Source organism: Pleurodeles waltl, chromosome 8 (assembly GCF_031143425.1).
Source record: "Pleurodeles waltl isolate 20211129_DDA chromosome 8, aPleWal1.hap1.20221129, whole genome shotgun sequence".
Lineage (NCBI taxonomy): Eukaryota > Metazoa > Chordata > Amphibia > Caudata > Salamandridae > Pleurodeles > Pleurodeles waltl.
The window spans coordinates 687232209-687260089 of record NC_090447.1 but is presented as its reverse complement, the minus strand read 5'-3'; the positions used below and the strand labels follow the sequence as shown (position 1 = coordinate 687260089).

At 46.1% G+C, this 27881-nt stretch overlaps 1 protein-coding gene across 1 annotated transcript in view; it reads left to right on the top strand.

Annotated features, from left to right (window-relative positions):
- The window catches only part of POLA1 (DNA polymerase alpha 1, catalytic subunit), a 1729782-nt gene that overhangs the window by 86988 nt on the left and 1614913 nt on the right, over window positions 1–27881 (top strand). The window contains exons 11-12 of the mRNA XM_069204808.1: window positions 753–865; window positions 21327–21443. Of these exons, the coding sequence (XP_069060909.1) occupies window positions 753–865; window positions 21327–21443 (230 nt within the window). The remainder of the gene's footprint in view (window positions 1–752; window positions 866–21326; window positions 21444–27881) is intronic.

Below are 27881 nucleotides of genomic sequence, written 5' to 3'. Positions count from 1 at the left end.
CACCGAGACAGAACTTAATCATCGTCAGGGTCTGGTTGAATTTCAGCCTGTAAAATAAAATTGCTTCTCTGAAGCACTTGCAGCTCTTTTGTACTTTTTTTTTTTATATATATTTCACCGCTTTTCCATCTGTTGCGTGATGATTGCTGAATGGCACATAATTTTGAAAAGCTTTCTACTTGTCGTTCTGTGAAAGAGGAAGCAGGGGAGCATTATAGAGCATGAATTCATCGTGCAGTTTTTTTGGTGGATCATGAATATTCAAGACACCTTAATTTTGTCTGTAATTTTGCTTTTTAGATTGTACCCCATCTCGCCTCTTTACTTTCCCATCTCCTTCCCTTCTTCACCCTTCCCACCCCCTTTAAAACCTCTTCACTGCGGCTCTTGTTGCCTTACCTCGTGCTTTTTGAGACATAGCTTTTCATACTATTTACCCTTTTGCTTGGTGGTTGCTTTGCCTTACCTAAGCTTTCTTTTTCCCCTAACTTTGATACTGGTTAATTCTCCCATTGTTGTCTACATTGTCTTTTCCCGTCTTTCCTTAGCTAACCTTATGTACTGTTAACCAAATCCTTCTAGGCTCCATTTTCCAGCACATTTCATGCCGCTTTTTATCTTACTTTTGAACCCCTCGCTGTAGTTAGCGATACTTGTGATTTGATTTATTTCGACTTTGAGTTGCAGTATGTTTTTTTTTTTTTTTTTTTTTTTTTTTTTTTTTAAACTCCCTTTTCTTTTTCCACTATTAGGTGTGGTGTATTTGTTTGGCAAAGTCTGGATTGAATCTGCCAAGGCCCATGTAAGTTGCTGCGTGACAGTGAAGAATGTTGAACGGACAGTCTACATTTTGCCACGTGAAACAGTAAGTGTTCATTTGTATACCTCTTATTCTTTATTTTCTTCTTTCATGCCATTTTTTTTCCATTAACATTAATAATTGCTGGGTGGTTTTCCTGTACGCCCTGTAAAGTTAAGCTTAGCTGGGCCGCTGTTTTAAGTGTTTTTTATTTTCAAGAAATTAGTGGCTGTCCATCCCCAACGCTGTTGTGTTTGCACTATTGCACTCCTCTGGAGTTTCACGTTCTATGAGTTTGCTTTTCCATTGTGGTGGAAGCCATCTCCAGATGAATGACCAAACTCAGTAACACCGTTGTGACTTTAAGGATAACATGTGACCTTGATTGGCCTTAGCTGTTGTGTGTTTGGGCTGTTCTTTCGTATACTGTTCATTGTTGATTAGATTAATGGCATCCAGCAAGGGCTTCTCCTGTTTTAGGGCACTCCTGTGCCTTGCCCTGGGACAGTGGCAGATTGCCATGATCACCCATGGAGTTCTACCCTTTGTTTTCAGTCTTTTTAGTACAGTAATAGTGTAAGGAAATGCCTCCTTGGCATGGTTGCCCCCTGACTTTTTGCCTTTGCTGATGCTATGTTTACAATTGAAAGTGTGCTGAGGCCTGCTAACCAGGCCCCAGCACCAGTGTTCTTTCCCTAACCTGTACTTTTGTATCCACAATTGGCAGACCCTGGCATCCAGATAAGTCCCTTGTAACTGGTGCTTCTAGTACCAAGGGCCCTGGTGCCAAGGAAGGTCTCTAAGGGCTGCAGCATGTCTTATGCCACCCTGGAGACCTCTCACTCAGCACAGACACACTGCTTGCCAGCTTGTGTGTGCTAGTGAGGACAAAACGAGTAAGTCGACATGGCACTCCCCTCAGGGTGCCATGCCAGCCTCTCACTGCCTATGCAGTATAGGTAAGACACCCCTCTAGCAGGCCTTACAGCCCTAAGGCAGGGTGCACTATACCATAGGTGAGGGTACCAGTGCATGAGCATGGTACCCCTACAGTGTCTAAACAAAACCTTAGACATTGTAAGTGCAGGGTAGCCATAAGAGTATATGGTCTGGGAGTTTGTCAAACACGAACTCCACAGCACCATAATGGCTACACTGAAAACTGGGAAGTTTGGTATCAAACTTCTCAGCACAATAAATGCACACTGATGCCAGTGTACATTTTATTGCAAAATACACCCCAGAGGGCACCTTAGAGGTGCCCCCTGAAACTTAACCGACTATCTGTGTAGGCTGACTAGTTCCAGCAGCCTGCCACACTAGAGACATGTTGCTGGCCCCATGGGGAGAGTGCCTTTGTCACTCTGAGGCCAGTAACAAAGCCTGCACTGGGTGGAGATGCTAACACCTCCCCCAGGCAGGAGCTGTAACACCTGGCGGTGAGCCTCAAAGGCTCACCCCTTTGTCACAGCACCGCAGGACACTCCAGCTAGTGGAGTTGCCCGCCCCCTCCGGCCCGGCCTCCACTTTTGGCGGCAAGGCCGGAGAAAATAATGAGAATAACAAGGAGGAGTCACTGGCCAGTCAGGACAGCCCCTAAGGTGTCCTGAGCTGAGGTGACTCTAACTTTTAGAAATCCTCCATCTTGCAGATGGAGGATTCCCCCAATAGGGTTAGGATTGTGACCCCCTCCCCTTGGGAGGAGGCACAAAGAGGGTGTACCCACCCTCAGGGCTAGTAGCCATTGGCTACTAACCCCCCAGACCTAAACACGCCCTTAAATTTAGTATTTAAGGGCTACCCTGAACCCTAGAAAATTAGATTCCTGCAACTACAAGAAGAAGGACTGCCTAGCTGAAAACCCCTGCAGAGGAAGACCAGAAGACGACAACTGCCTTGGCTCCAGAAACTCACCGGCCTGTCTCCTGCCTTCCAAAGATCCTGCTCCAGCGACGCCTTCCAAAGGGACCAGCGACCTCGACATCCTCTGAGGACTGCCCCTGCTTCGAAAAGACAAGAAACTCCCGAGGACAGCGGACCTGCTCCAAGAAAAGCTGCGACTCTGTTTCCAGCAGCTTTAAAGAACCCTGCAAGCTCCCCGCAAGAAGCGTGAGACTTGCAACACTGCACCCGGCGACCCCGACTCGGCTGGTGGCGATCCAACACCTCAGGAGGGACCCCAGGACTACTCTAAGACTGTGAGTACAAAAACCTGTCCCCCCTGAGCCCCCACAGCGCCGCCTGCAGAGGGAATCCCGAGGCTTCCCCTGACCGCGACTCTTTGAATCCAAAGTCCCGACACCTGGGAGAGACCCTGCACCCGCAGCCCCCAGGACCTGAAGGACCGGACTTTCACTGGAGGAGTGACCCCCAGGAGTCCCTCTCCCTTGATCAAGTGGAGGTTTCCCCGAGGAACCCCCCCCTTGCCTGCCTGCAGCGCTGAAGAGATCCCGAGATCTCTCATAGACTAACACTGCGAACCCGACGCTTGTTTCTACACTGCACCCGGCCGCCCCCGCGCCGCTGAGGGTGAAATTTCTGTGTGGGCTTGTGTCCCCCCCGGTGCCCTACAAAACCCCCCTGGTCTGCCCTCCGAAGACGCGGGTACTTACCTGCAAGCAGACCGGAACCGGGGCACCCCCTTCTCTCCATTCTAGCCTATGTGTTTTGGGCACCACTTTGAACTCTGCACCTGACCGGCCCTGAGCTGCTGGTGTGGTGACTTTGGGGTTGCTCTGAACCCCCAACGGTGGGCTACCTTGGACCAAGAACTAAGCCCTGTAAGTGTCTTACTTACCTGGTTAACCTAACAAATACTTACCTCCCCTAGGAACTGTGAAAATTGCACTGTGTCCACTTTTAAAACAGCTATTTGTGAATAACTTGAAAAGTATACATGCAATTTTGATGATTTGAAGTTCCTAAAGTACTTACCTGCAATACCTTTCGAATGAGATATTACATGTAGAATTTGAACCTGTGGTTCTTAAAATAAACTAAGAAAAGATATTTTTCTATATAAAAACCTATTGGCTGGATTTGTCTCTGAGTGTGTGCACCTCATTTATTGTCTATGTGTATGTACAACAAATGCTTAACACTACTCCTTGGATAAGCCTATTGCTCGACCACACTACCACAAAATAGAGCATTAGTATTATCTATTTTTACCACTATTTTACCTCTAAGGGGAACCCTTGGACTCTGTGCATGCTATTCCTTACTTTGAAATAGCACATACAGAGCCAACTTCCTACAAATAGTGAATGTAGGAAAGTGCCACTGTTGGCATGGTTAAACCCCCCTCCCCCCACTTTTTGCCTAGTGTTGATGCCAACTTTGAAAGTGTGCTGGAATCCTGCTAACCAGGCCCCAGCACCAGTGTTCTTTCCCAAAAACTCTACCTTTGTTTCCACAATTGGCACAACCCTGGCACACGGTTAAGTCCCTTGTAAAAGGTACCCATGGTACCAAGAGCCCTGTGCGAAGGGAAGGTCTGTAAGGGCTGCAGCATGTATTATGCCACCCTAGGGGACCCCTCACCAAGCACATGTACATGTCTTGCAACTTGTGTGTGCTGGTGGGGAGAAGACCAAGTCGACATGACACTCCTCTCCTCTCAGGGTGCCATGCCCACAAACCACTGCTTGTAACATAGGTAAGTCACCCCTCTAGCAGGCCTTACAGCCCTAAGGCAGGGAGCACTATACCACAGGTGAGGGCATAGCTGCATGAGCAAAATGCCCCTACAGTGTCTAAGTCCATTCTTAGACATTGTAATTGCACTGTAGGCATATTGAGTATATGGTCTGGGAGTTTGTCATTATGAACTCCACAGCTCCATAATGGCTTCACTGAATACTGGGAAGTTTGGTATCAAACTTCTCAGCACAGTAAACCCCAACTGATGCCAGTGTGGGATTTATTGAAAAATGCACTCAGAGGGCATCTTAGAGATGCCCTCCTGTATGTTAGCCAAACTACAAGTGTAGGACTGACCGGTCTGTGCTAGTCTGCCACTTTCAGACAAGTTTCTGACCACATGGGGTGAGTGCTTTTGTGCACTCTGATGTCAGAAACAAAGCCTGTTCTGGGTGGAGGTGCTTCACACCTCCCCACTACAGGAACTGTAACACCTGGTGGTGAGCCTCAAAGGCTCAAGCCTCGGATTACAATGCCTCAGTGCACTCCAGCTAGTGGAGCTGCCCATCCCTCCAGACAAAGCCCCACTTTTGGCAGCAAGTCAGGTGGGAAAATTAGGGAAAACAGGGCAGAGTGACCACCCCAGCCAGTACCACTCCTAAGGTGTCCAGAGCTGAGTTGACCCCCTCCCTGCAGAATCCTCCATCTTCATTTGAAGGACAGGGACCAATAGGATTAGGTTTGTGCCCCCCTCCCCAAAGTGGGTGGGCACAAGGAGGGTGTAGCCACCCTCAGGAACAGTAGCCATTGGCTGCTGCCCTCTGACCCCTAAAACACTCCTAAATCTAGGATTTAATGGCCTCCCTGAACCCAGCTCACCAGATTCCTGTCGACCTGACAAGGACTGCTCAGCTGAAACCCCCAGCAGAGAAGAAGGAAGACAACTGCTTTGGCCCCAGCCCTACCGGCCTGTCTCCTGCTTCAAAGAACCTGCAAAACAACAGCAACATGTCCAGTGGGACCAGCAACCTCTGCTCAGCTCCAGAGGACTGCCCTGCACCCAAAAGGACCAAGAACTCCTGGGGACAGCGGCCCTGTCCAAGGAGAAACAACAAACCTACCTCACTCCGAATGCGTGAGTCCTTATCACTCTGACCGTAGGTGTCAGATGCAGTGTCCAGGTGGTCTACCCAGCTAGAGAGGATCCCCATGCGATTACGAGCAAGTGCCACCCTGGGATGGCCTCTCCACCCCTCCACAACCACACCTGCAGAGGGAATCCACGAAAGCTCTGGATAAAGAGATCCGACCCCCTAAGGACCCACTGCACGCGCAGCCCCCACGCCTTGGAGAAACAGACACCCGGTGTGGCCACGTTCAGCAGGCAGCCCTCCTCTGTCCAACCGGTGGTGTGCCTGAAACACTGCCCCTGGACCTCACCTGCAGCCTCTCAGTGGCCCCCAGGGTCCCCTCATATACCAGCATTGGAAACCTGACATCCCATTGGCACCCTGCACCTGGCTGCCCCTGTGCCGCTGAGGGTGTGTGTTTGGTGCCTACTTGTGGCCCCTCCAGTGCTCCTCTAATTCTCCCTGGTATGCCCTTCGAGTCGCAGGTACTTACCTGAAGGCAGATCTGATTCAGAATACCCCCTGTCTCCATAGGAGGCCACTTTAAAGTTGCTCATCTTTGACCTCTGCACCTGGTCGGCCCGTGTCGCTTGTGGTGGGATTAATTTGAACCCCAACCGGTGGACTTCCTAAACTCGGAAGATGAAACTGTAAGTGTTGTAGTTACCTGTAAAACGATCTAACATTTCTTTCCCCCAGGAACTGTTTCTGAAAATTGCACTGTGTCCATTTTTAAAATGGATAACTGCCAATAATTCAAAAACTGTATAATTTATCGATTTCAAACAAAGTACTGTTGATGTGTGTAGGAAAGTACGATCTTGCCTGGCATGTTACCCCCATATTTCACTGTATATATGTTGTTTTAGTGTATGTGTCACTGGGCCCTGCCAGCCAGGGCCCCAGTGCTCATACGTGTGCCCTGTATGTGTTCCCTGTGTGATGACTGTCTCACTGAGGCTCTGCTAATCAGAACCTCAGTAGTTATGCTCTCTAACAGGCTAGTGACCAATTTCACCAATTCACATTGGCATACTGGAACACCCTTATAATTCCCTAGTATATGGTACTGAGGTACCCAGGGTATTGGGGTTCCAGGAGATCCCTATGGGCTGCAGCATTTCTTTTGCCACCCATAGGGTGCTCTGACAATTCTTACACAGGCCTGCCACTGCAGCCTGAGTGAAATAACGTCCACGTTATTTCACAGCCATTTACCACTGCACTTAAGTAACTTATAAGTCACCTATATGTCTAACCTTCACCTGGTGAAGGTTGGGTGCAAAGTTACTTAGTGTGTGGGCACCCTGGCACTAGCCAAGGTGCCCCCACATTGTTCAGGGCAAATTCCCCGGACTTTGTGAGTGCGGGGACACCATTTCACGCGTGCACTATACATAGGTCACTACCTATGTATAGCGTCACAATGGTAACTCCGAACATGGCCATGTAACATGTCTAAGATCATGGAATTGTCACTCCAATGCCATTCTGGCATTGGGGAGACCATTCCATGATCCCCCGAGTCTCTAGCACAGACCCGGGTACTGTCAAACTACCTTTCCCGGGGTTTCAGTGCAGGTGCTGCTGCTGCCAACCCCTCAGACAGGTTTCTGCCCTCCTGGGCTCCAGCCAGGCCTGGCCCAGGAAGGCAGAACAAAGGACTTCCTCAGAGAGAGGGTGTAACACCTCTCCCTTTGGAAAAAGGTGTGATGGCTGGGGAGGAGTAGCCTCCCCAGCCTCTGGAAATGCTTTGATGGGCACAGGTGGTGCCCATCTCTGCATAAGCCAGTCTACACCGGTTCAGGGATCCCCCAGCCCTGCTCTGGCGCGAAACTGGACAAAGGAAAGAGGAGTGACCACTCCCCTGACCTGCACCTCCCAGGGGAGGTGCCCAGAGCTCCTCCAGCGTGCCCCAGACCTCTGCCATCTTGGATTCAGAGGTGTGCTGGCACACTGGACTGCTCTGAGTGGCCAGGGCCAGCAGGTGACGTCAGACTCCTTCTGATAGGCTCTTACCTGTCCTACTAGCCTATCCTCCTTCCTAGGTAGCCAAACCTCCTTTTCTGGCTATTTAGGGTCTCTGCTTTGGGGAATTCTTTAGATACCGAATGCAAGAGCTCATCAGAGTTTCTCTGCATCTCCCTCTTCACCTTCTGCCAAAGGATCGACCGCTGACTGCTCAGGACGCCTGCAAAACCGCAACAAAGTCAATCAGTCAATCAATCACTGCATTTGTAAAGCGCGCTACATACCCGCAAGGATCTCAAGGCGCTGGAGGGGGGGGTGCTACTGTCGAAGAGCCAGGTCTTGAGGAGTCTTCTGAAGGCCAGCAGGTCCTGGGTCTGTCGTAGGATGGTGGGGAGAGTGTTCCAGGTCTTGGTGGCGAGGTAGGAGAAGGATCTGCCACCGGCGGTGGTTTTTCGGATGCGGAGGACTGTGGCGAGGGCGAGGTTGGCTGAGCGGAGGCTTCGGGTGGGGGTGTGGAAGCTGAGTCGGTTGTTGAGGTAGGTGGGTCCGGTGTAGTGCAGTGCTTTGTGTGCGTGGATCAGGAGCTTGAAGGTGATCCTTTTGTTGACTGGGAGCCAGTGCAGGCCTCTCAGGTGGAGTGTGATGTTGCTGCGGCAGGGGACATCGAGAATGAGTCGAGCCAAGACAAAGTAGCAAAGACGACTACTGCAACCTTGTATCGCTTCATCCTGCCGGCCTTCTCGACTGTTTCCTGGTGGTGCAACAAAAGACTGCATCACCGGTCCTCTGGGTCCCCCCTCAGCACGACGAGCGTGGTCCCTGGAACTCAGCAACTCTGTCCAAGTGACTCCCACAGTCCAGTGACTCTTCAGTCCAAGTTTGGTGGAGGTAAGTCCTTGCCTCCCCATGCTAGACTGCATTGCTGGGTACCGCGTGATTTGCAGCTGCTCCGGCTCCTGTGCACTCCTCCAGGATTTCCTTTGTGCACAGCCAAGCCTGGGTCCCCGACACTCTAACCTGCAGTGCACAACCTTCTGAGTTGTCCTCCGGCGTCGTGGGACTCCCTTTTCTGACTTCGGGTGGACTCCGGTTCACTCCTCTTCTAAGTGCCTGTTCAGGTACTTCTGCAGGTGCTGCCTGCTTCTGAGAGGGCTCTCTGACTTGCTGGGCGCCCCCTCTGTCTCCTCATCCAAGTGGCGACATCCTCGTCCCTCCTGGGACACAGCAGCACCCAAAAACCCTAACCGTGACCCTTGCAGCTAGCAAGGCTTGTTTGCGGTCTTTCTGCGTGGGAACACCTCTGCAAGCTTCTTCACGACGTGGGACATCCATCCTCAAAAGGGGAAATTCCTAGTCCTCTTCGTTCTTGCAAAACACCAAGCTTCTTCCATCCGGTGGCAGCTTCCTTGCACCCTCAGCTGGCATTTCTTGGGCTCCTGCCCACTCTCGACACTGTCGCGACTCTTGGACTCGGTCCCCTTGTCTTACAGGTACTCAGGTCTGGAAATCCACTGTTGTTGCATTGCTGGTGTTGGTTTTCCTTGCAGAATCCCCCTATTACGACTTCTGTGCTCTCTGGGGGTTGTAGGTGTACTTAACACCTACCTTTCAGGGTCTTGGGGTGGGCTATTTTTCTAACCCTCACTGTTTTCTTACAGTCCAGCGACCCTCTACAAGCTCACATAGGTTTGGGGTCCATTCGTGGTTCGCCTTCTACTTTTGGAGTATATGGTTTGTGTTGCCCCTATACCTATGTGCTCCTATTGCAATCTATTGTAACTTTACACTGTTTGCATTACTTCCTTTTGCTATTACTGCATATTTTTGGTATTGTGTACATATATCTTGTGTATAATTGGCATCCTCATACTGAGGGTACTCACTGAGATACTTTTGGCAAATTGTCATAAAAAATAAAGTAACTTTATTTTTAGTATATTTGTGTATTGCGTTTTCTTATGATATTGTGCATATGACACCAGTGGTATAGTAGGAGCTTTGCATGTCTCCTAGTTCAGCCTAAGCTGCTCTGCTATAGCTTCCTTCTACCAGCCTAAGCTGCTAGAAACACCTCTTCTACACTAATAAGGGATAACTGGACCTGGTACAAAGTGTAAGTACCCCTTGGTACCCACTACAAGCCAGGCCAGCCTCCTACATTGTGAAATACAAATGTATTGAAGTACTTACCTGCAACTTGAATCTTGGGGTTCTAACAAAAATGTAGAAAATATATCTGGGTGTCCTGGGTGGTGGGGGGGGGGAATCGCCATCGTCCACAGGTCCAACCTCTGCCTTAACACACACTTCAAAGACTCCAAAGAAGCCACTAACCTGATAGAACACCTCGACTTCAAGCTACACACCAGCCCGACATCCACCATTAGGGGAACCATCATCTATCGCTCTCCCAGACCCCACACACCTTTCGCTGACTCCATCACAGACTTAATCTCTGCACAAGCCATCGCAGCCACCAATTACACCCTTCTGGGTAGACCTAAACTTCCACCTCGAAAAAAACCACAAGACCCCAACACTGCATCATTCCTAGACAACCTCCACAACATAGGACTTCAACAGATCATGACAGAGCCAACATACTTGGCAGGAAACACCATCAATCCCATCTTCACTACAGGAACCTCCGCCACTTTCAGCCACACCATGGAACTCCCATGGACAGATCACCGATGCATCCACTCCACCTTCACCTCACCCACCATCACCAGACCCCTAACTCCAGCCATTGCATAGAAATTGGACAAAAATAAACCAACGACCAGCTCACCGCCGCCCTCGCCACCGCCGCACCCACCATCACACGTAACGATGACCCAAACACTGCAGCATGCACCACCACAAGTGGATCACTGACTGCGCCAACACCACAGCCCCCCTCAAAAAGAACAGCAACACCCACACAGAGAGAGCCAGCTGGTTCACCCCCAAACTCCGGGAGTCAAGAGGCACCTGTTGCCGCCTTGAGAAAATCTGGAGAAACACTAAATAGGAGTACCATTGACAAAATGCTGGTCCTGACACTAGAGAAAACAAAATTACTTTTCGGTCACCCATGGTAGGCAAGGTGTCCCAAAACAGAATGCTGGCACCAGCCCCATGGAGATAATTGACTTTTTTTTATTTAAAGTGGGGCACCTATTGCTAATTTTGGAAATAAAAATTGATTCAGCTTCTAGATTGCTGGGCATTATTGTCTTGGCACTTCATAAAAATACTTGAATAAGTAATAAGTGCCCTTTCAAAATCTGACTTTTCAACTAATATATGTGAGAACTGTCCTTTAAAATGCACAATTTTACCCAAAATTCTCAAAGGTTTTGGGGGAGAGGGGGAGGGTTTCTCCTCAGAACATTGCTCCCAAATCCTTCTGGAAGTCCTGCTTACTCACTGGAAATATTAGCGCCCACCAATTCCTATGATCATCAGTTGCTACTTTCCTGGGACCTTGTGAGAAAGTAGCCTGTTTCTAGCATGGTTACCCCTATTTTTGGCCTGTTCGTGAGTGTGTGCCAGTGTGTTTTTACTGTCTCATTCTAGCAAAGACCCCAATGCTCATAGTTAAAACCCTATTTGTCAGTGTGTTTTGCCTATCTCACTGGGATCCTGCTAGCCAGGACCCCAGTGCTCATAGTTTGTGGCCTAATGTGTGTATTGTCAGTAGTGCTTAATTGTGTCACTGAGGCTCTGCTAACCAGAACTTCAGTACTCTCTTTGCTTACAAATTAGTCACTATAGTTTAGTGACTTCATATTTCAATTGGCACACTAGACCCCCCCCCCCCCCCCCCCCTTTAAGTCCTTAGTATATGGTACCTAGGTACCCCGGGCATTGGGGTTCCAGGAGATCCTTATGGGCTGCAGCATTTCTTTTGCCACCTATAAGGAGCTCAGACATTGCAGCCTGAGTGAAATAGGGCCCACACTATTTCACAGCCATTTTCACTGCACTTAAATAACTTATAAGTCACCTATATGTCTAAACTTCATTTACTGAAGGCTAGGTGCAAAGTTACAAAGTGTGAGGGCACCCTTTCACTAGCAAAAGTGCTGCCACGCTGTCCAGGGCCAATTCCCTGGGCTTCGTGAGTGAGGGGATACCATTGCACACGTGCACTACATATAGGTCAATACCTATGTTTCTTCACAATGGTAACTCCGAATGTGGCCATGTGAGGTGTCTAAGATCATGGAATTGTCTCCCCATTCCAAATCTGGTATTGGGGGCCAATCCCATGCATCCTGGGGTCTCCACAATGGACCCCCAGTACTGACAAACCAGCTCACTGGGGCGTGGACTGCAGCTACAGCTGCTGCCACCTCACAGACAGGGTTATGCCCTCCTAGGGGCTGAGCAGCTCAGTCCCAGGAAGGAAGAACAAAGCATTTCCTTTGGGGGGAGGGTGTTACACCCTCTCCCTTTAGAAATAGGTGTTACAGGCTGGGGAGGGGTAGCCTCCCCCAGCCTTGGAAATGCTTTGAAGGGCACAGATGGTGCCCTCCTTGCATAAGCCAGTCTACCCCGGTTCTGGGACCCCCAGTCCCTGCTCTCGCGCGAAACTGGGCAAAGGAAAGGGGAGTGACCACTCCCCTGTCCATCACCACCCCCAGGGGTGGTGCCCAGAGCTCCTCCTGTGTGTCCCTGGCATTGGCTATCTTGTTTTCCAAGGTGTGGGGACACTCTAGAGATCTGAGTGGCCAGTGCCAGCAGGTGACGTCGGAGACCCCTCCTGATACGTGCATACCTGGGTAGGTAGCCAATCCCCCTCTCAGGGCTATTTAGGGTTTCTCCTTTGGGTTCCTCTTCAGATTCAGCTTGCAAGACTCCTCCAGGAATCCTCTGCCTGCATCCTCTGCTTCAGCTTCTGACCGTCGCTGTAACTGCAACAAAGTATCCAGGACAACTCCTGTGACCTGCAACTTCTGCTCCAGCCAGCATTTGTAACGGTTTCCAAGGTGTGCATGCTTTGAGGACTCCCTGTCTTCACCCTGCACCAGAAGAACCAAAGGAATCTCCAGTGGAGTGACGGAGTCACTTCCCTGCTCCTGCAGGCACCTTCCAAGATGACGACCCTTTCTCTGGGACTCCTCTCCTGACGACGAGCGTGCTCCCTGGAACACAGGTGGTCGACCAACACGACCCAGACTGTCCTAAGGTCCAGCTGTCCAAATTTGGAGGAGGTAAGAGCTTGACTTCACGGTTTGCGACAGTATCCCTGTGCACCGCGTCACCTCTATCTCCTTGGGCTTCTGTGCACTTCTTCCAACAATCCTTTGTGTACAGTGTAGCCCAGGTCCCCAGCACTCCATCCTGCGACGCACAACTCGCTAAGTTGGACCCCCAGTTGTTCTCCGGCAGCGTGGGACCTTCCTTTGTTGTGTTGCACCAACGGCAATTTGCACCTTCTTTGTACCTGTGTTCTGGGACTCCCGTGGGTGCTGCCTGGTCATCTGTGGGCTCTTTCCAGTGTTGGGAGCACCCTCTGCCTCCTCAGTCCGAGTTGAGGCCCCCAGGTCCCTCCTGAGTGCAGGCTGCGCCATTTTGACGCAAATCACGACCTTGCTTGAACCGAGGCTTGTTGGATGAATCCAGCAAAGCAAACAGCCTGCATCCAACTTCTCAACGTGGGACATCTCCTGCACCATGCAGGAACCTGCCGCCATCTTCTTTGGTGCTCTTCTGCAGACTTCTTCTAACCGGAGAATCCTCTTTTGCACTATTCTCTAGGTTGGCAGGGGCTCCTGTCCTTCCTGGAATGTTCTGCGACTTCTGGACTTGGTTTCCTCTCTTGACAGGTCTTCAGGTCCAGGAATTCACCATCTGTTGCTAGGTTCTTGCAGTAACTCTTATCACGACTTGTAGTGTGCACTGAGGAAACTTGCTGTACTTTACTCCTACTTACCTGGTCTCTGGGGATTGGGTATTTTACTCACCTTTGGTGTTTTCTTACACTCCAAGCGCCCCTCTACACACTACACATGCCTAGGGGGGAATTTGTGATTGGCATTCCACTTTCTTAGTATATGATTTGTGTTGTGCCTAGGCCTATTGCATTATATTGTATTTACTTACCTGATTTTGGTGTCTAGTGTATATATTGTGTATAATACTTACCTCCAGGAGTATTGTCTCTAAGATAGTTTTGGCTTTGGTTCACTAAAATAAAGTACCTTTATTTTTGTTAACACTGAGTATTGTCTTTTATTGTGTATAAGTACTGTGTAACTATAGTGGTATTGCAGGAGCTTTGCATGTCTCCTAGTTAAGCCTAAGCTGCTCTGCTACAGTTACCTCTAGACAGCCTAAGCTGCTAGAACACTGCCTACATTTCACTAACAAGGGATAACTGGACCTGGTATAAGGTGTAAGTACCTTAAGTACCCATTACAAACCAGGCCAGCCTCCTACAGGCCTCGTGTTCTGCCCATCTTCCTTCACTCATGTGACCACTGTAGTGAATGAGATTACCTTTTCCATTGCCTTGTCTAGATTTAAACCTTGCGGAGAAATGACCCATGTTACAAAATTATAAAGTCTTAACCCTCATTTGATCGTGATTCAATGTTTTATTGATGGACAGTTTTCACACTGTCCTAAACTGGCCATTTTGGTAAAAGCGCTGCAGAATGCGATTGCTCCTCAAAGTTGCTGGATCGCTAAGCCTAAGTATGGATCTAACAGTCTTGGCATATTCTTGTGGCAGATAGTCTTTTGCTGTTGGATGCCATTTAGGTATATCTGCTTGGAAGAAAAGGAATTTACTTCAGGCTTTGCATGAACTGGTGTCAAATGCAAACCTTTAATATTTATGACAGGTTCCTATGAAATATATATGTTCGATGGCATGTGTAGCTGCAGATGCACATGCTATGCATAGCTCTTCCGACATCTAGTGTTGAACTTGGAGTGTTACAAGTTGTTTTTTTTCGAAGAAGTCTTTTCAGAGTCACAGGATTGAGTGACTCCTTTTCTCGGTTCCATTGCGCATGGGCATCGACTGCATTGTTAGATTGTTTTCTTTCCGTGGTCTGGTTCGGACGTGTTTCCTTTCGCTCCGAGATTTCGATTCGGAAAACCTGATCACGTTTCCCATCTAGCATCGAACCGGTAGTACTGTCGAAACCTTCATTTTGTGCCTAATGGATCCGCCTCCATTCTGATTCTGCCCTCGGTGCCACGCGAAGTACCCCTTCACAGACCAATACTTGGTTTGTAACTTGTGCCTTTCTCCGTACCATCGGGAGGAAGATTGTGAGGCCGGTCTATCTTTATGATCAAAGAAGACCCTCCGAGATCGCAGAGCCTTAAGACTCAAAATGGTGTTTAAAAGCAGTGAACATCTTGACATGGAAGAGCAGGCGCAGACAGCAGTCTCCATCCGAGACTCAGACTCTGAACAGTAATCGGGAGACAACAGACCCTTCGTTGCTGGCCAGCATTTGAGTGCTTCTGCCCCTACACCCCTGCACAATTTTCTTTTTTTAATCCTTGGGTACACCACTGCCGGAAGACCGTGGTCCGGCCCGAAAAAAAGACTGTTGGCGACCGTCCTTCATGGGCGGTGCCGAAAAAGGCCACTCCTCTGTCCACTTTGGAGTTGAGCAAATCTGTTAAAGGCACAGTTTCAGACTCCAGTAAAAGAGCCCATTCCTCGGAGTCGACAATTCGGCAATCTGCTTCGGAGCCGAGACCTTAAACTACTTTTCCGGGACCGAAAAAACTACACATTTTGGAGCCGAAAAAATTCTCGTGTACAGAGGAACAAGGACTTTCCAAAAAATTAACACCGATTACAAGACCAATCATGGAATCTCATAAGACTTCTGAGAAAGAGCCTGAGATTGAACCAATTTTACAGGTTATGGATGAGACAGTCCAGAATCCATATTCATAGGGAGACTGGAAGAATCATCACTGCACTTCCTTTAAAAACAAAAAGAAAGCTGGCTTTCCAAGAGGAACTAGACTCTGTACAGCCACCAGCGAAGGTGCAAAAACAAAAGAAGCCACTACCTCTCCATACTTTCCCTCCTCAATCTCCACAGCTCTTTCTCACCTCAGAGTAGCCCACCACCACTTCTTCTCCAACACATTCTTTGTATTCACAAGGGGGTACAGCAGACCCATGGGATCTCTGACCCTGATCCCATCCCATCCCGGACAATGACCCAGATATTTACCCATCAAAACCTTCTCCTCCAGAAGACACCACTGCATACACCCAAGTAATAACCAGGGTAGCAGCTTATCATGGAGTAACAATGCACTCTGAGCCATTAAGAGATTTTTTTTTTCTTTAATACACTGTCTTCTACACATTCCAGGTACCAGTGTCTCCCAATGTTACCAGGAATGGTTAAACATGCACACCACATTTTTAGTGAGCCTGTAAAAGCTAGGATTATCACCCCTCACATTGATAAGAAGTATAAGCCTGCACCTTCTGACCCAGATTACATCCCTCACCTGGTCCCTCCAGACTCAGTGGTAGCCAGTGCAGCAAGAAAGAGGGCAAAATAGCCAGTCTTTAGGCGACACACCGCCTTCTGATGAGAGTAGAAAATTTGACACCGCAAGGAAGAGTTGCTACACAAGAAGCAAATCAGTGGACAATTGCAAATTCTCAGGCACTTCTAGCCAGGTATGATAGGGCCCATTGGGATGAAATGCAAAAATATTATACAGCATCTCCCAAAAGAGCACCAGAAAAGGGCACAGTAGGTAGTAGAAGAGGGACAAGCGATCAGCAATAATCAGAGAAGATCTGCCCTCGATGCTGCTTATACAGCTGCAAGAAGTGTAAACACTGCCATCACAATCAGAAGACGTGCATGGCTGCGTTCTTCTGAGTTTAAACCAGAAATTCAACATGCCTTTTGATAAAAAGCACGTCTTTGGCCCAGAAGTAGACACCACTATTGAAAAACTGAGGAAGGACTCAGATACTGCGAAAGCGATGGGCGCTTTATACACCACCCCATATAGAGGTTCGTTTCACAGACCACAGTTTCGAGGAGGTTTTAAGCCACAATACTCAGAGGCTTCCACCTCCCAAACAAAGCCAGGACTACAAACACAGTATCAGTGAGGTGTTTAGAGGATCTTATAGAGGCCAATACTTCAGAAATAGAGGTAAATTCCAAACCTCTAAACCGACAACAACACAACCTAAACAGTGACTTCCTTCCACTCCACACATCTCCTGTGGGGAGAAGACTACAGCAATTACATTCTCATTGGCAAAATATTACCACAGACAATTGGTTTTATCACGTATCCGCAGTGGCTGTAGCCTAGAATTAATCTCCACCCCTCTAAACATCCCAACACGATATCACAAATTGTCCCCCGAACATACAGTTCTGTTACAACAAGAGGTACAATCTCTACTATTAAAACAAGCATTAGAACTAGTTCCACATTCTCAACAAGGAACAGGAGTATACTCACTATACTTCCTAATTCCCCCAAAAGATGGCACCCTCAGGCCCATATTAGACCTCAGGCCTCTCAGTCTACACATCCTGTTAGAGCATTTTCACATGATAACTCTGCAAGATGTTATTCCACTACTACAAAAACAAGATTACATGACTGCTCTAGATCTCAAAGATGCGTATTTCCACATACCCATCTGTCCAGCTCACAAAAAATACCTCAGGTTTGTCATAGCAGGAAAACACTACCAGTTCAAGGTGTTGCCATTTGGCATAACAACAGCTCGAAGAGTGTTCACAAAGTGTCTAGCAGTAGTAGCTGCCTACTTAAGAAGACAACACATTCCTGTCTTTCCATATCTAGACGATTGGCTAATAAAATTAAGCAATCTTACAGAATGCCAAAAACACACTTGTTATGTGATAGAAACACTGCACACCCTGGGTTTCTCTCTAAATTACCAAACATCACACCTTCAAGCAGCACAAGTACCACCGTACCTAGGTGCTATCCTAAATACTCAACTAGCCCTAACTTATCCAAATATACAAAGGATACAAGCTTTACAAAATCTAATACCACTCATACAACCAAGTCAGCAATACACTGTAAGATTCATCCTGAAGATTCTAGGAATGATGGCATCTTACATAGCAATAGTCCCACATGCAAAACTAAACATAAGGCCCTTACAGCTCTGCCTTGCACAACAATGGTCACAAGCACACGGTCAACTTCAAGATCTAGTGTTGATGGACCTCCAAACACAGATGTCCCTTCAATGGTGGAATCGCTGCAATCTAATGAAGGGGCGGTCGTTTCAAGACCATGTGCCTCAGACCATAATTACAACAGATGCATCAGTGATCGGTTGGGGAGCTCACCTAAACAATCAGACCATACAAGGGCAAAGGAATGTCAAACAGAAACAGCTACACATAAACCATTAGGAATTATTAGCTGTGTTTCTTGCCCTAAGTGTTTCAACCTCTTCTCAAACAGAAGAATGTTCTCATAAAAACAGACAAAATGACAACCATGTATTATCTCAACAAACTGGGAGGGACACATTAATCTCGGCTGCTCCTTCTAGCCCAAACAATTTGGAAATGGGCAATTCACAATCAAATTCATTTACTAGCACAATGTATTCATGGGATAGACAATCAGGTGGCAGATCTCCTCAGCAAAAATCACCAACAAACACACGAATGGGAGATTCACTCCCAAGTACTTCAAAAGTACTTTCAAAAGTGGGGAACACCAGACATAGATCTATTCGCAACAAGCGAAAACGCAAAATGCCAAAACTTCTCATCCAGATACCCACATCTCCTATCCAAGGGCAATGCTCTATAGATCAGTTGGTCAGGGATATTTTCTTACGCTTTTCCCCCTCTCCCACTTTTTCCCTTTCTAGTCAGCAAACTACGTCAAACATCACTCACCATGTTACTCATAGCACCAACATGGACACGTCAGCATTGGTACACAACACTGCTAGATCTGTCTGTAGTACCTCATTCAAAACTCCCAAACAGACCAGATTTGTTAACACAAAATAAAGGTCAAATCAGGCATCCAAACCCCAATGCTCTCAATCTAGCGATTTGGCTCCTGAAGTCATAGAATTTGGTTACCCTAAACCTTCCACCAGAATGTATGGAAGTAATTAAACAAGCATGTAAACCTACTACTAGACAATGCTACGCAAACAAGTGGAAAAGATTTGTCCACTACTGTCAATCTAAAAACATAGATCCACTTACAGCATCTATACAATATATTGTATGTTATTTACTTCATTTGCAGAAATCAAATTTGGCTTTCTCATCCATGAAGATGCACCTTACTGCAATATCTGCATACTTAAAGACTATTCAACATACTTCTCTATTTAGAATTCCTGTTACTAAAGCCTTCATGGAAGTACTAAAACTCATTATTCCCCCTAGAACACCACCTGTCCCATCGTGGAATTTAAATATCGTACTTACCAGACTCATGGGACCACCTGTTGAAACCATGCACTCTTGTCAAATTCAGTTTTTAATATGGAAGGTTGCCTTCCTTGTAGCTATTAATTCTTTAAGAAGAGTTAGTGAAATACAAGCATTCGCTCTTGAAGAACCTTTTTTCCAAGTGCACAAACATAAGGTTGTACTTAGAACAAATCCCAAATTTCTGCCAAAAGTAGTATCTCCATTTCATATCAACCAAACAGTGGAATTGCCAGTCGTCTTTCAACAGCCAGACTCTGTGGCAGAAAGAGCTCTTCATACCGTAGATCTCAAAAGAGCTCTTATGTACTATATAGACAGAACTAAATATTTTAGGAAAACAAAGCAACTTTTTGTTGCTTTCCAACAGCCACATGCAGGCAATCCTAAATCAAAAAAAGGTTTAGCAAGATGGATTGTTAGATGCGTACAAATATGTCAAAGCAAAAAGGCAACTTTTGATCATTCCTAAAGCACATTCTACAAGAAAGAAAGGTGCGTCAATTTCATTTTTAGGAAACATACCAATGGTGGATAAATGTAAAGCAGCTACATGGTCAACTCTCCATACATTTACAAAACACTACTGTGTTGATGTTCTCACAGCAACAAGCCACTGTAGGCCAGGCTGTCTTAAAGACATTATTTCAAACAACTTCAACTCCTACAGGCTATCCACCGCTTTTTGGGAGGACTAATTGGTTTGTAGTATCTGCAGCTACACATGCCATTGAACGGAAAATGTCACTTACCCAGTGTACATCAGTTCGTGGCATGTAGTGCTGCAGATTCACATGCACCCTCCCTCCTCCCCGGAAGCCTGTAGTGGTTTACGTTCTAACATTTGTACATATGTATATACATTTACATTTGCATGGACATCTTTGTATTTCTATACTCTCACTCCTTCCTTCATCCTCTGCGGGAAAACAATCAAACAATGGAGTTGATGCTCATGTGCAATGGAATTGAGAGGAGGAGTCACTCAATCCTGTGACTCCGAAAAGACTTCTTCGAAGAAAAAAAACTTGTAACACTCCGAGCCCAACACTAGATGTCGGAAGAGCTATGCATAGCATGTGAATCTGCAGCACTACATGCCCCGAATAGATGTACACTGGGTAAGTGTACACCTAAAATTGTGAACTTCCCAGAGTTGGCTTGGACGGTATTTGACCAGTCCAAAGCTGTAATACTGTGCCTGGAGTGGTAAATGGCTTTTGTCATTTTACAGCTCGGCAAGGATGACACGGTGTCAATCCTATGCCTAAAGATTTTTCTGTACAAATGGCAAAATACTTTGTCACTATCTAGCTCGGCGAGGATAGCACTGTGCTAATCCTATGCTTAAAGACTTTGCTAGATAAGCAGACATTTGAGGTGAGCAAATCTAGAGTGTCGCTGGTGTTGCAGGGTGCTCCTTACTAGAGCAGCTCTCCACCTAAAATTGGGAACTTCCCAGAGTTCTCCTTTGTTTTTTGCATTATTTATATATATATATATATATATATATATATATATATATAATTTTTTTTTTCATATATTTTTGTGATGGACCACAGCACGTTGGTATTTTTTGGGAAGATTGTTGGTCTCTCCCAGCAGATGATAGTTATAAAGTTATAATTGCAAGTGTTGATAATGTGAAGCATATTTCTTCCAATGTATTCTTGAATCCCTCTCTTTCAGAAGACTGTTTCACATAACTAAATTGTCAAATTGTGTATGTTTTCTCATTGCTTCGATTTCGTAATCAATTGATTAATCTTTGAGTTTTGAAGATATTTTTAATACAATGGGATTTATAATGCAAACCATGGTGTGCTGGCACAATCGCACAACTTTTTAAGGCCTGACAATTTCACTATAAAATAATAGTAACTTGTGCTTTCCTGCTGTCACAAATAGTTGATGATGTACCTTGAAGAATATACTTAGTTACATATTAGTAATATGATAGTCAATGTAGACATTCTAACAGTGGATGCTCAGCCTTATCATTCACCTCTGAAATGAATTGAATGCTTGTCTGTATAATAAATCACACGGAAATAAAGGCCTATCTACTGGATTTGTCATTTGTTTTTGGGAAATTCTGAAGAACTCACTTCGAGTACTCACTAAATTATACATCCATCCGAACCCTTTAATGCCAACCTAAACCTGTGCTTCCCCGCAGTTTTGGTTCCCTTGGAATTAAAATTCCTATTAGCCAGATTTGTAAAACATTTTGCATGATATGGTCTTCTCTTTCGTCTTTGTCAAACAATTAATTTACATTTGTCCTTTATTTCTAATGCTGTTTTTTTTCCATATTTCTGCAAGCAAATGGATCTTTCTTCAGGCAAGGACACTGGATTGCCTGTTTCCATGGTGAATGTGTACCAGGAGTTCAATGAGCGCATTGCAGATAAATTCAAGCTCATGAAGTTCAAGTCAAAGGTGTGTGTTAGTCTTTTCTTTCCTTGCAACGCCTTTTCATACCTGTTACTGTGTCAAGCTTTGCTGCTCCTTTTTACTTACCTTGTTTGATGAAGTGAAATATTGACATTATGAGAGTCCAGTTCATAAGAACTACAGAGCATCAGCACTTCAGTTGTTGTGTTGCAATTAAGTTGCACTTTATTTGCAATATAGAATTCCCTTTTTTTTATATTGTGTGTGCAGGATTAGTTTAGCTGCTTTTACACTCTGCCCCATGTTTTTGTGATCCTGAGTAAGGCCCCTTGCCCAGATGGAGTCCCTGTAGATATGTTGAAATTTAACTTCCACATGTGGGCCCCTCTTCTTACTAATGTTCTTAGATCAGCTGTTCTGTGTCCCATTCCAGATTCCTGGAGATCTGCTACCATAGTCCTGATATTTAAGGAAGGGCATCGGTCCAACCCTAGTTGTTACCGTCCCATTTCTTGAATTGATTCTACTGCTAAAATTCTTGGGCGTGCTTTGTCTCGTCTTGAAGAGTGGGCTCAAAATATTTTGACAGATGTCCAGTTTGGCTTTAGCCTTTGCATAGGGACCATCGAAGGATGCCTTAATCATTATTTTATTTGTGGGCAAAAATGTTGGTGCAAAAAAGTTCTGTGCACTTTGCTTTTATTTACTTTTTAAGCGCTTTTGACCTGGTCAACCGTTTCAAATTATGGGATCAAATGGCAAATATAGAGGTGGAGCCTGATCTTCTAACACTTATCAAGATCCTGCATCAAGATCTTACAGTTAGGGTTAGGTATGGTCCGGCAGGAGAATGTTCACTCAGCATTTCCTCCACACAGGGAGTTATGCAGGGGTGCATTTTGGCTCCCTTGTTTTTCCTGATGTATATAAACGGGATAAATATTTTTTTAATTGAAAAGGGAAAGGACATCCCTCGCATGGGGGGCAAGCCCCTCCCAGACTTACTGTATGAAGACGATGCAGTGTTAATTGCCCATACAGCAAACGTTCTCCAGACTTTGCTGGACCTTTTCTTAGCTTTTGTGAATGACTTGGATCTTAAAATAAACTATTCTAAATCTTATATCTTGACTTGTGGTCATCCTGGTACAAAGTCTAAGTGTTTTAACATGGGGGAGTGCAATTTAGAAAAGTTTTAATTATTTGGGGATTCTTTTTACTCAAAGCCTCAGCTCGACTCACCTTCTAACATGTGGAGTCCAGTGTTTGACCAGTAATAACAAGGCCATTTTTAGATTTGCCACACAGTTTAAAAAAAAAAAAAAAAAAAAAAAGCAGATAGCAGAGATGCTGAACCTTTACAGGAGTATGTGCCTAGCAGGGGAAACATACGACGCGCCTGTGGGGGTATAGTAGAGCGGATATCCTCCAAAGAGTTGAAAAACGATTTACTTGTAGACTGTTAACCGTACCAGGAGAAACTGCCACATTTATATGCCCCAGAAAGCTAGAGTTATTATTTTTGGAAGGCTTGATTGGCTTGGCCCAGTTATTGATCTGGATTAAAATATGGAGCACACCTGAAGCAGGTGTAACTAGAACTTGAATCACAGACTGCCTGGCACTACATAGGACAGACTCAATACTGTGGCTTTCATACTTGAAAGATTCCTTTAAAAAAAAAAAATTGGGTTTAAGTTATTTGAAAATCCCCATATTATTGAGCATAAGCACAAGTTATGTGCCAAAGACAGTTATTTGGCATACTGCAGAGACATGCGCATTGATGAGGTTCTGGTAGTGGTTTTGGTTGCCAAATATGCTGTGGTTTCCACATCATGTTCTACCGAGCCGTATCTAGGCTGGATTATTAATTGAATTTATCACCATTGGTTAACTCTGAGATTGGGGATGCTGCATCGAAAGTTTGCTTTCCCTTTGTCAGAGTCAGGGGCACCAGGCCCTACCTCCTTGTGCATGCTATTTCGTTACGCAATGCACTAGTCACTTTGTGCTGTTTTGCCCCCTGTACCTAGACTTTCCTTTTTGGCCCCCATTTCGCGTAGTAAGAGTTTGAGGCGCCATGCTGAGGGGCTAATTTATTTTTAACGCTTAGGATCCCCTAATATCTGTTAAACTATTTTAAATGACATTAGATCAGTCTCCTGTATATGGAAAAAGTGTGATTTTTTTTTTTCATTTATTTTCTGCTATATTTGCTTGTATTTTGGTCTCGTGTGTGTGTATATGTATGTGTGTGTGTATATATATATGTATGTGTGTGTGTATATATATATATATAATAATTCAATCTGTTTTTTAAGATGTGTTTTTTTTTTTTAAATTATGACAATGTACTGTATGTTGTTTTGTCATGCTTTTCTGCTTTTCTGACTTGGCCAAATAACGTTTTGTTTGACTGATTACAGGGTTCTGGAATTTAATAAAATACCTACTCGTCCATGGGACAGATTGCTTCTTAAATCTGACAGCAATCTCATGTAAGAGCTCTGATAATAACTTCTCTGATTATGCCAGGGCTACCTAATATAGTAGGGCTTGAATACTTGTAATTTCAATCCCTACTATCGCAATTACCTTGTTTTGCCATCTTTCTGCTGATCTACATATTGGGGCTGGAGAAAGCAGTAAGCAATAGTTCCAGGGCTGGAATGCATTTGGGTCTGCAAACCTACTAACTTGCATGTTTAAGGATTTTCACCATCCCTTCTCTACTCTTTTCTCATAATAAGAAAGGCTGGAAATTTATTGCTGACAATGGAATAAGTAGTTCTTCCAGGGTTGGGAAAAAAAGTGGTTGGAGAGAAAGTAAACTTGTAAATGCTGAATAGATTTTCACATCAGCAAATCTACACATGCACATTTTCTCATGCTAAAATACAGTTCACAAATATTTTCTAGTAGTTGTGGTCTACTTCTGAAAGTTCTTGTGAATTCATGAAAGCCACTAATTCAAAGATATATAACATGGCTGCACTTTAGTGAATCGGGTCCCTAATTAGGTCTAGCGTTAACAAACACATTTTGTTTTTATTGAACTTCTTTTTCTCTCTATCGGCAGGCTTTACTGTGAGTGAACACATTCTTCTCTTCCACAAGGAGCATATTCGTACACAAAGTAGTTCTGTTCAGTACCAGTGTAGGAGGCTGGCCTGGTTTGTAGTGGGTACCTTGGGTACTTACACCTTATACCAGGTTCGGTTATCCCTTATTAGTGAAATGTAGTAGTTGTCTAGCAGCTTAGGCTGATAGAGGTAGCTGTAGCAGAGCAGCTTAGGCTGAACTAGGAGACATGCAAAGCTCCTACAATACCACTATAGTTACGCAGTAGTTATACACAATAAAAGACAATACTCTGTGTTACCAAAAATAAAGGCACTTTATTTTCAGTGACACAAGGCCAAAAATATCTGAGGCAATGCTCCCTCTGGAGGTAAGTATTATACACACTATATACACTAGACACCAAAATAAGGTAAGTAGTTAGACATAGGGTAGTGCAAACAATAGGAAATGCTATAGAATGCAATTGGAGACAATAGATCTAGGGGCAACACAAACCATATACTAAGAAATTGGAATGCGAATCACAAATTCCCCCCCCCCCCCCAGACAAGTGTAGTGTGTAGAGAATCGCTGGGACAGTAAGAATACCACAAAGGTGAGTAAAATACCCCACCCCAGAGCCCAGGAAAGTAGGAGTAAAGTACTGCAAATTTCCTCAGGACACACTACAAGTCTTGATTAGAATTATAGCAAGAACCAAGCAAGACTGCAAGCAACAATTGGTGGATTCCTGGACCTGAAGACCTATGGAGAGGAGACCAAGTCCAGAAGTCGCAGAAGATTCCAGGAAGGACAGGAGCCCCTGCCAACCTAGAAGATGGTGCAAAAGAGGAGTCTCTGGTTGGAAGAAGACTGCAGAAGAGCACCAAGGAAGATGGCTGCGTGTACGTGCGTGATGCAATGGATGGCCCACGTGGAGATGTTGGATGCAGGCGGATTTCGGCGCTGGATTCGTCCAACAAGCCTTGGTTCAAGCAATGTCGCTGCAATGTTGCGACAAAGTGGTGCTGCCTGGACCCAGGAGGGACCTGGAGCCCTCAACTCAGACTGAGGAGGCAGAGGGGGCTCCCAACACTGGAGGAAACCCACAGATGACCAGGCAGCACCTACGGAGGTCCCAGGACACGGGGACAAAGAAGGTGCGAATTGCTGTGGTTGCAGCACTACAAAAGAAGGTCCTACGCCGCCGGAGAACAACTCAGCGAGTTGAGCATTGCAGGATAGAGTGCTGGTGACTCGGACCAGGCTGTGCACAAAGGGTTCTTGCAAATAGTGCACAGAGGTCTCAGGGAGGTGAAGATGACGCGGTGTACAGGGGTACTGTCGCAAACTGGGAAGGCAAGCTCTTACCTCCTCCAAATTTGGACAGCATGACCTTAGGACAGTTTGTGTCGAAGGGATCCACCACCTCTGTTCTAAGGAGCACGCTCGTCGCCAGGAGAGGAGTCCAAGAGAACCAGCCGTTGTCTTAGAAGTTGCTTGCTGGAGCAGGGAAGTGACTCGTCACTCCACGGGAGATTTCTTAGGTTCTTTGGGTGCAGGATGAAGATGGAGTCCCCAGAGCGTGCACACTGTGGAAACTGTTGCTGGCTGGAGCTGAAGTTGCAGAGTCAAAGTAGCCCTTCTGGATACTTTGTTGCAGTTACAGTGGTTCCTCTTGCAGTCTGCGGTTGATCAGAGGTCAGAGGATGAAGAAGTAGTTGCAGAGGATTCCTGATGGAAACTTGCAAGCAGAATTAAAACATTTCTTGCTATCGCATCAAGAATTTTAGATTCTATTAAAGACACGGAGGCGAGGATTATGCTTTCTCTTTACTTTACTGTCAAAACAGCAGCCAGTGAAATACAGCTAAACTTTAAACTACAAATCCCATAAGCATTTAGTCAACCAATCAGGGCTCTACGCTGTGTGTGTATGTGTGTGTGTGTGTGTGTGTGTGTATATATATATATATATATATATGTTCGATGGCATGTGTAGCTGCAGATACACATGCTGTGCACATCCCGACATCTGGTGTTGGGCTCGGAGTGTTACAAGTTGTTTTTCTTCGAAGAAGTCTTTTCGAGTCACGAGACCGAGGGACTCCTCCCATTTCGACTCCATTGCGCATGGGCGTCAACTTCATCTTAGATTGTTTTTTTTCCGCCATCGGGTTCGGACGTGTTCCTTTTCGCTCCGTGTTTCGGGTCGGAAAGTTAGTTAGAATCTCGGAAAAAACGTTGGTATTGTTTGCGTTCGGTATCGGGTTAGTTACAACAGATCGACACCGAATTTAGAAGAGTTCCTGTGGCCCTTCGGGGTTTTTTCGATCCCCCGTCGTGGCCTGGTCGGCCCGGCCACGTGTGAATTCAAGGCTGATGGAACGGACCCCATTCCGCTTCTGTCCAAAATGCCATAACAAGTATCTGTATACGGATCAGCATCTGGTCTGTAACTTGTGCTTGTCCCCAGAGCACAAGGAAGATACTTGTGAGGCCTGTCGAGCATTTCAGTCCAGAAAGACGTTAAGAGACCGAAGAGCCAGAAGACTGCAGATGGCATAGACGCCGACAGAACAAGAGCGTTTCGAGGAAGAAGAGGAAGCTTTCTCTATCCACGAATCGGACTCGGAAGAGCTCGAGGCTGAAGAAACGCCGAAAACAGTGAGTAAGACGTCGAAACATAAGACTCACGAGGAGTCAACAAGAGCCCAGGGGACGCCACTGCCAACAGGCCATGGCTTAACCCAAAAAAGCGGTGACCGAGCCAAGGCACCGAAAAAGGGCACGCTGGTGTCGAAGTCATCCGACTCCGGTCGAGATACCGCCACACAGCAATCTCGGACCCGAGACATCGGCTCTGAGAAATTTCGGCACCGTGACAGCAGCACCGAACAAATTCGGCACCGAGACACCACCACGCCGAAAATTACAAAGGTTTCTTCGGAGTCTAAAAAGACCTCCGAAAAAGTTTCGGTTCTGAAACATCTTGCCTCAGAGCCGAGAACAGGTTCCTATACAGAGGAACAAGGATTAGCCTCACAAATGAAAAAACATAGATTTGGAGAGGAACTTCAAGCTGTAGAGCCAGACTATACTCTAAGGAGGCTCCACATTCATCAAGACACAGGGAAGATAACCACTCTTCCTCCAATTAAAACAAAAAGAAAACTTGCCTTACACGAAAAGGACAAGGAGCCACAGGCAAAGGTGGCAAAGAAAACAACTCCACCACCTTCTCCACCACCATCAGTGCACACATCACCAGTAGCAACTCCTCCACTGATGCACTCCCCGACTCATACTGCCATGAGTCAAGATGATCCCGATGCATGGGACCTTTACGATGCTCCAGTATCGGACAACAGCCCAGACTCGTACCCTACCAGGCCGTCCCCTCCTGAGGACAGTACA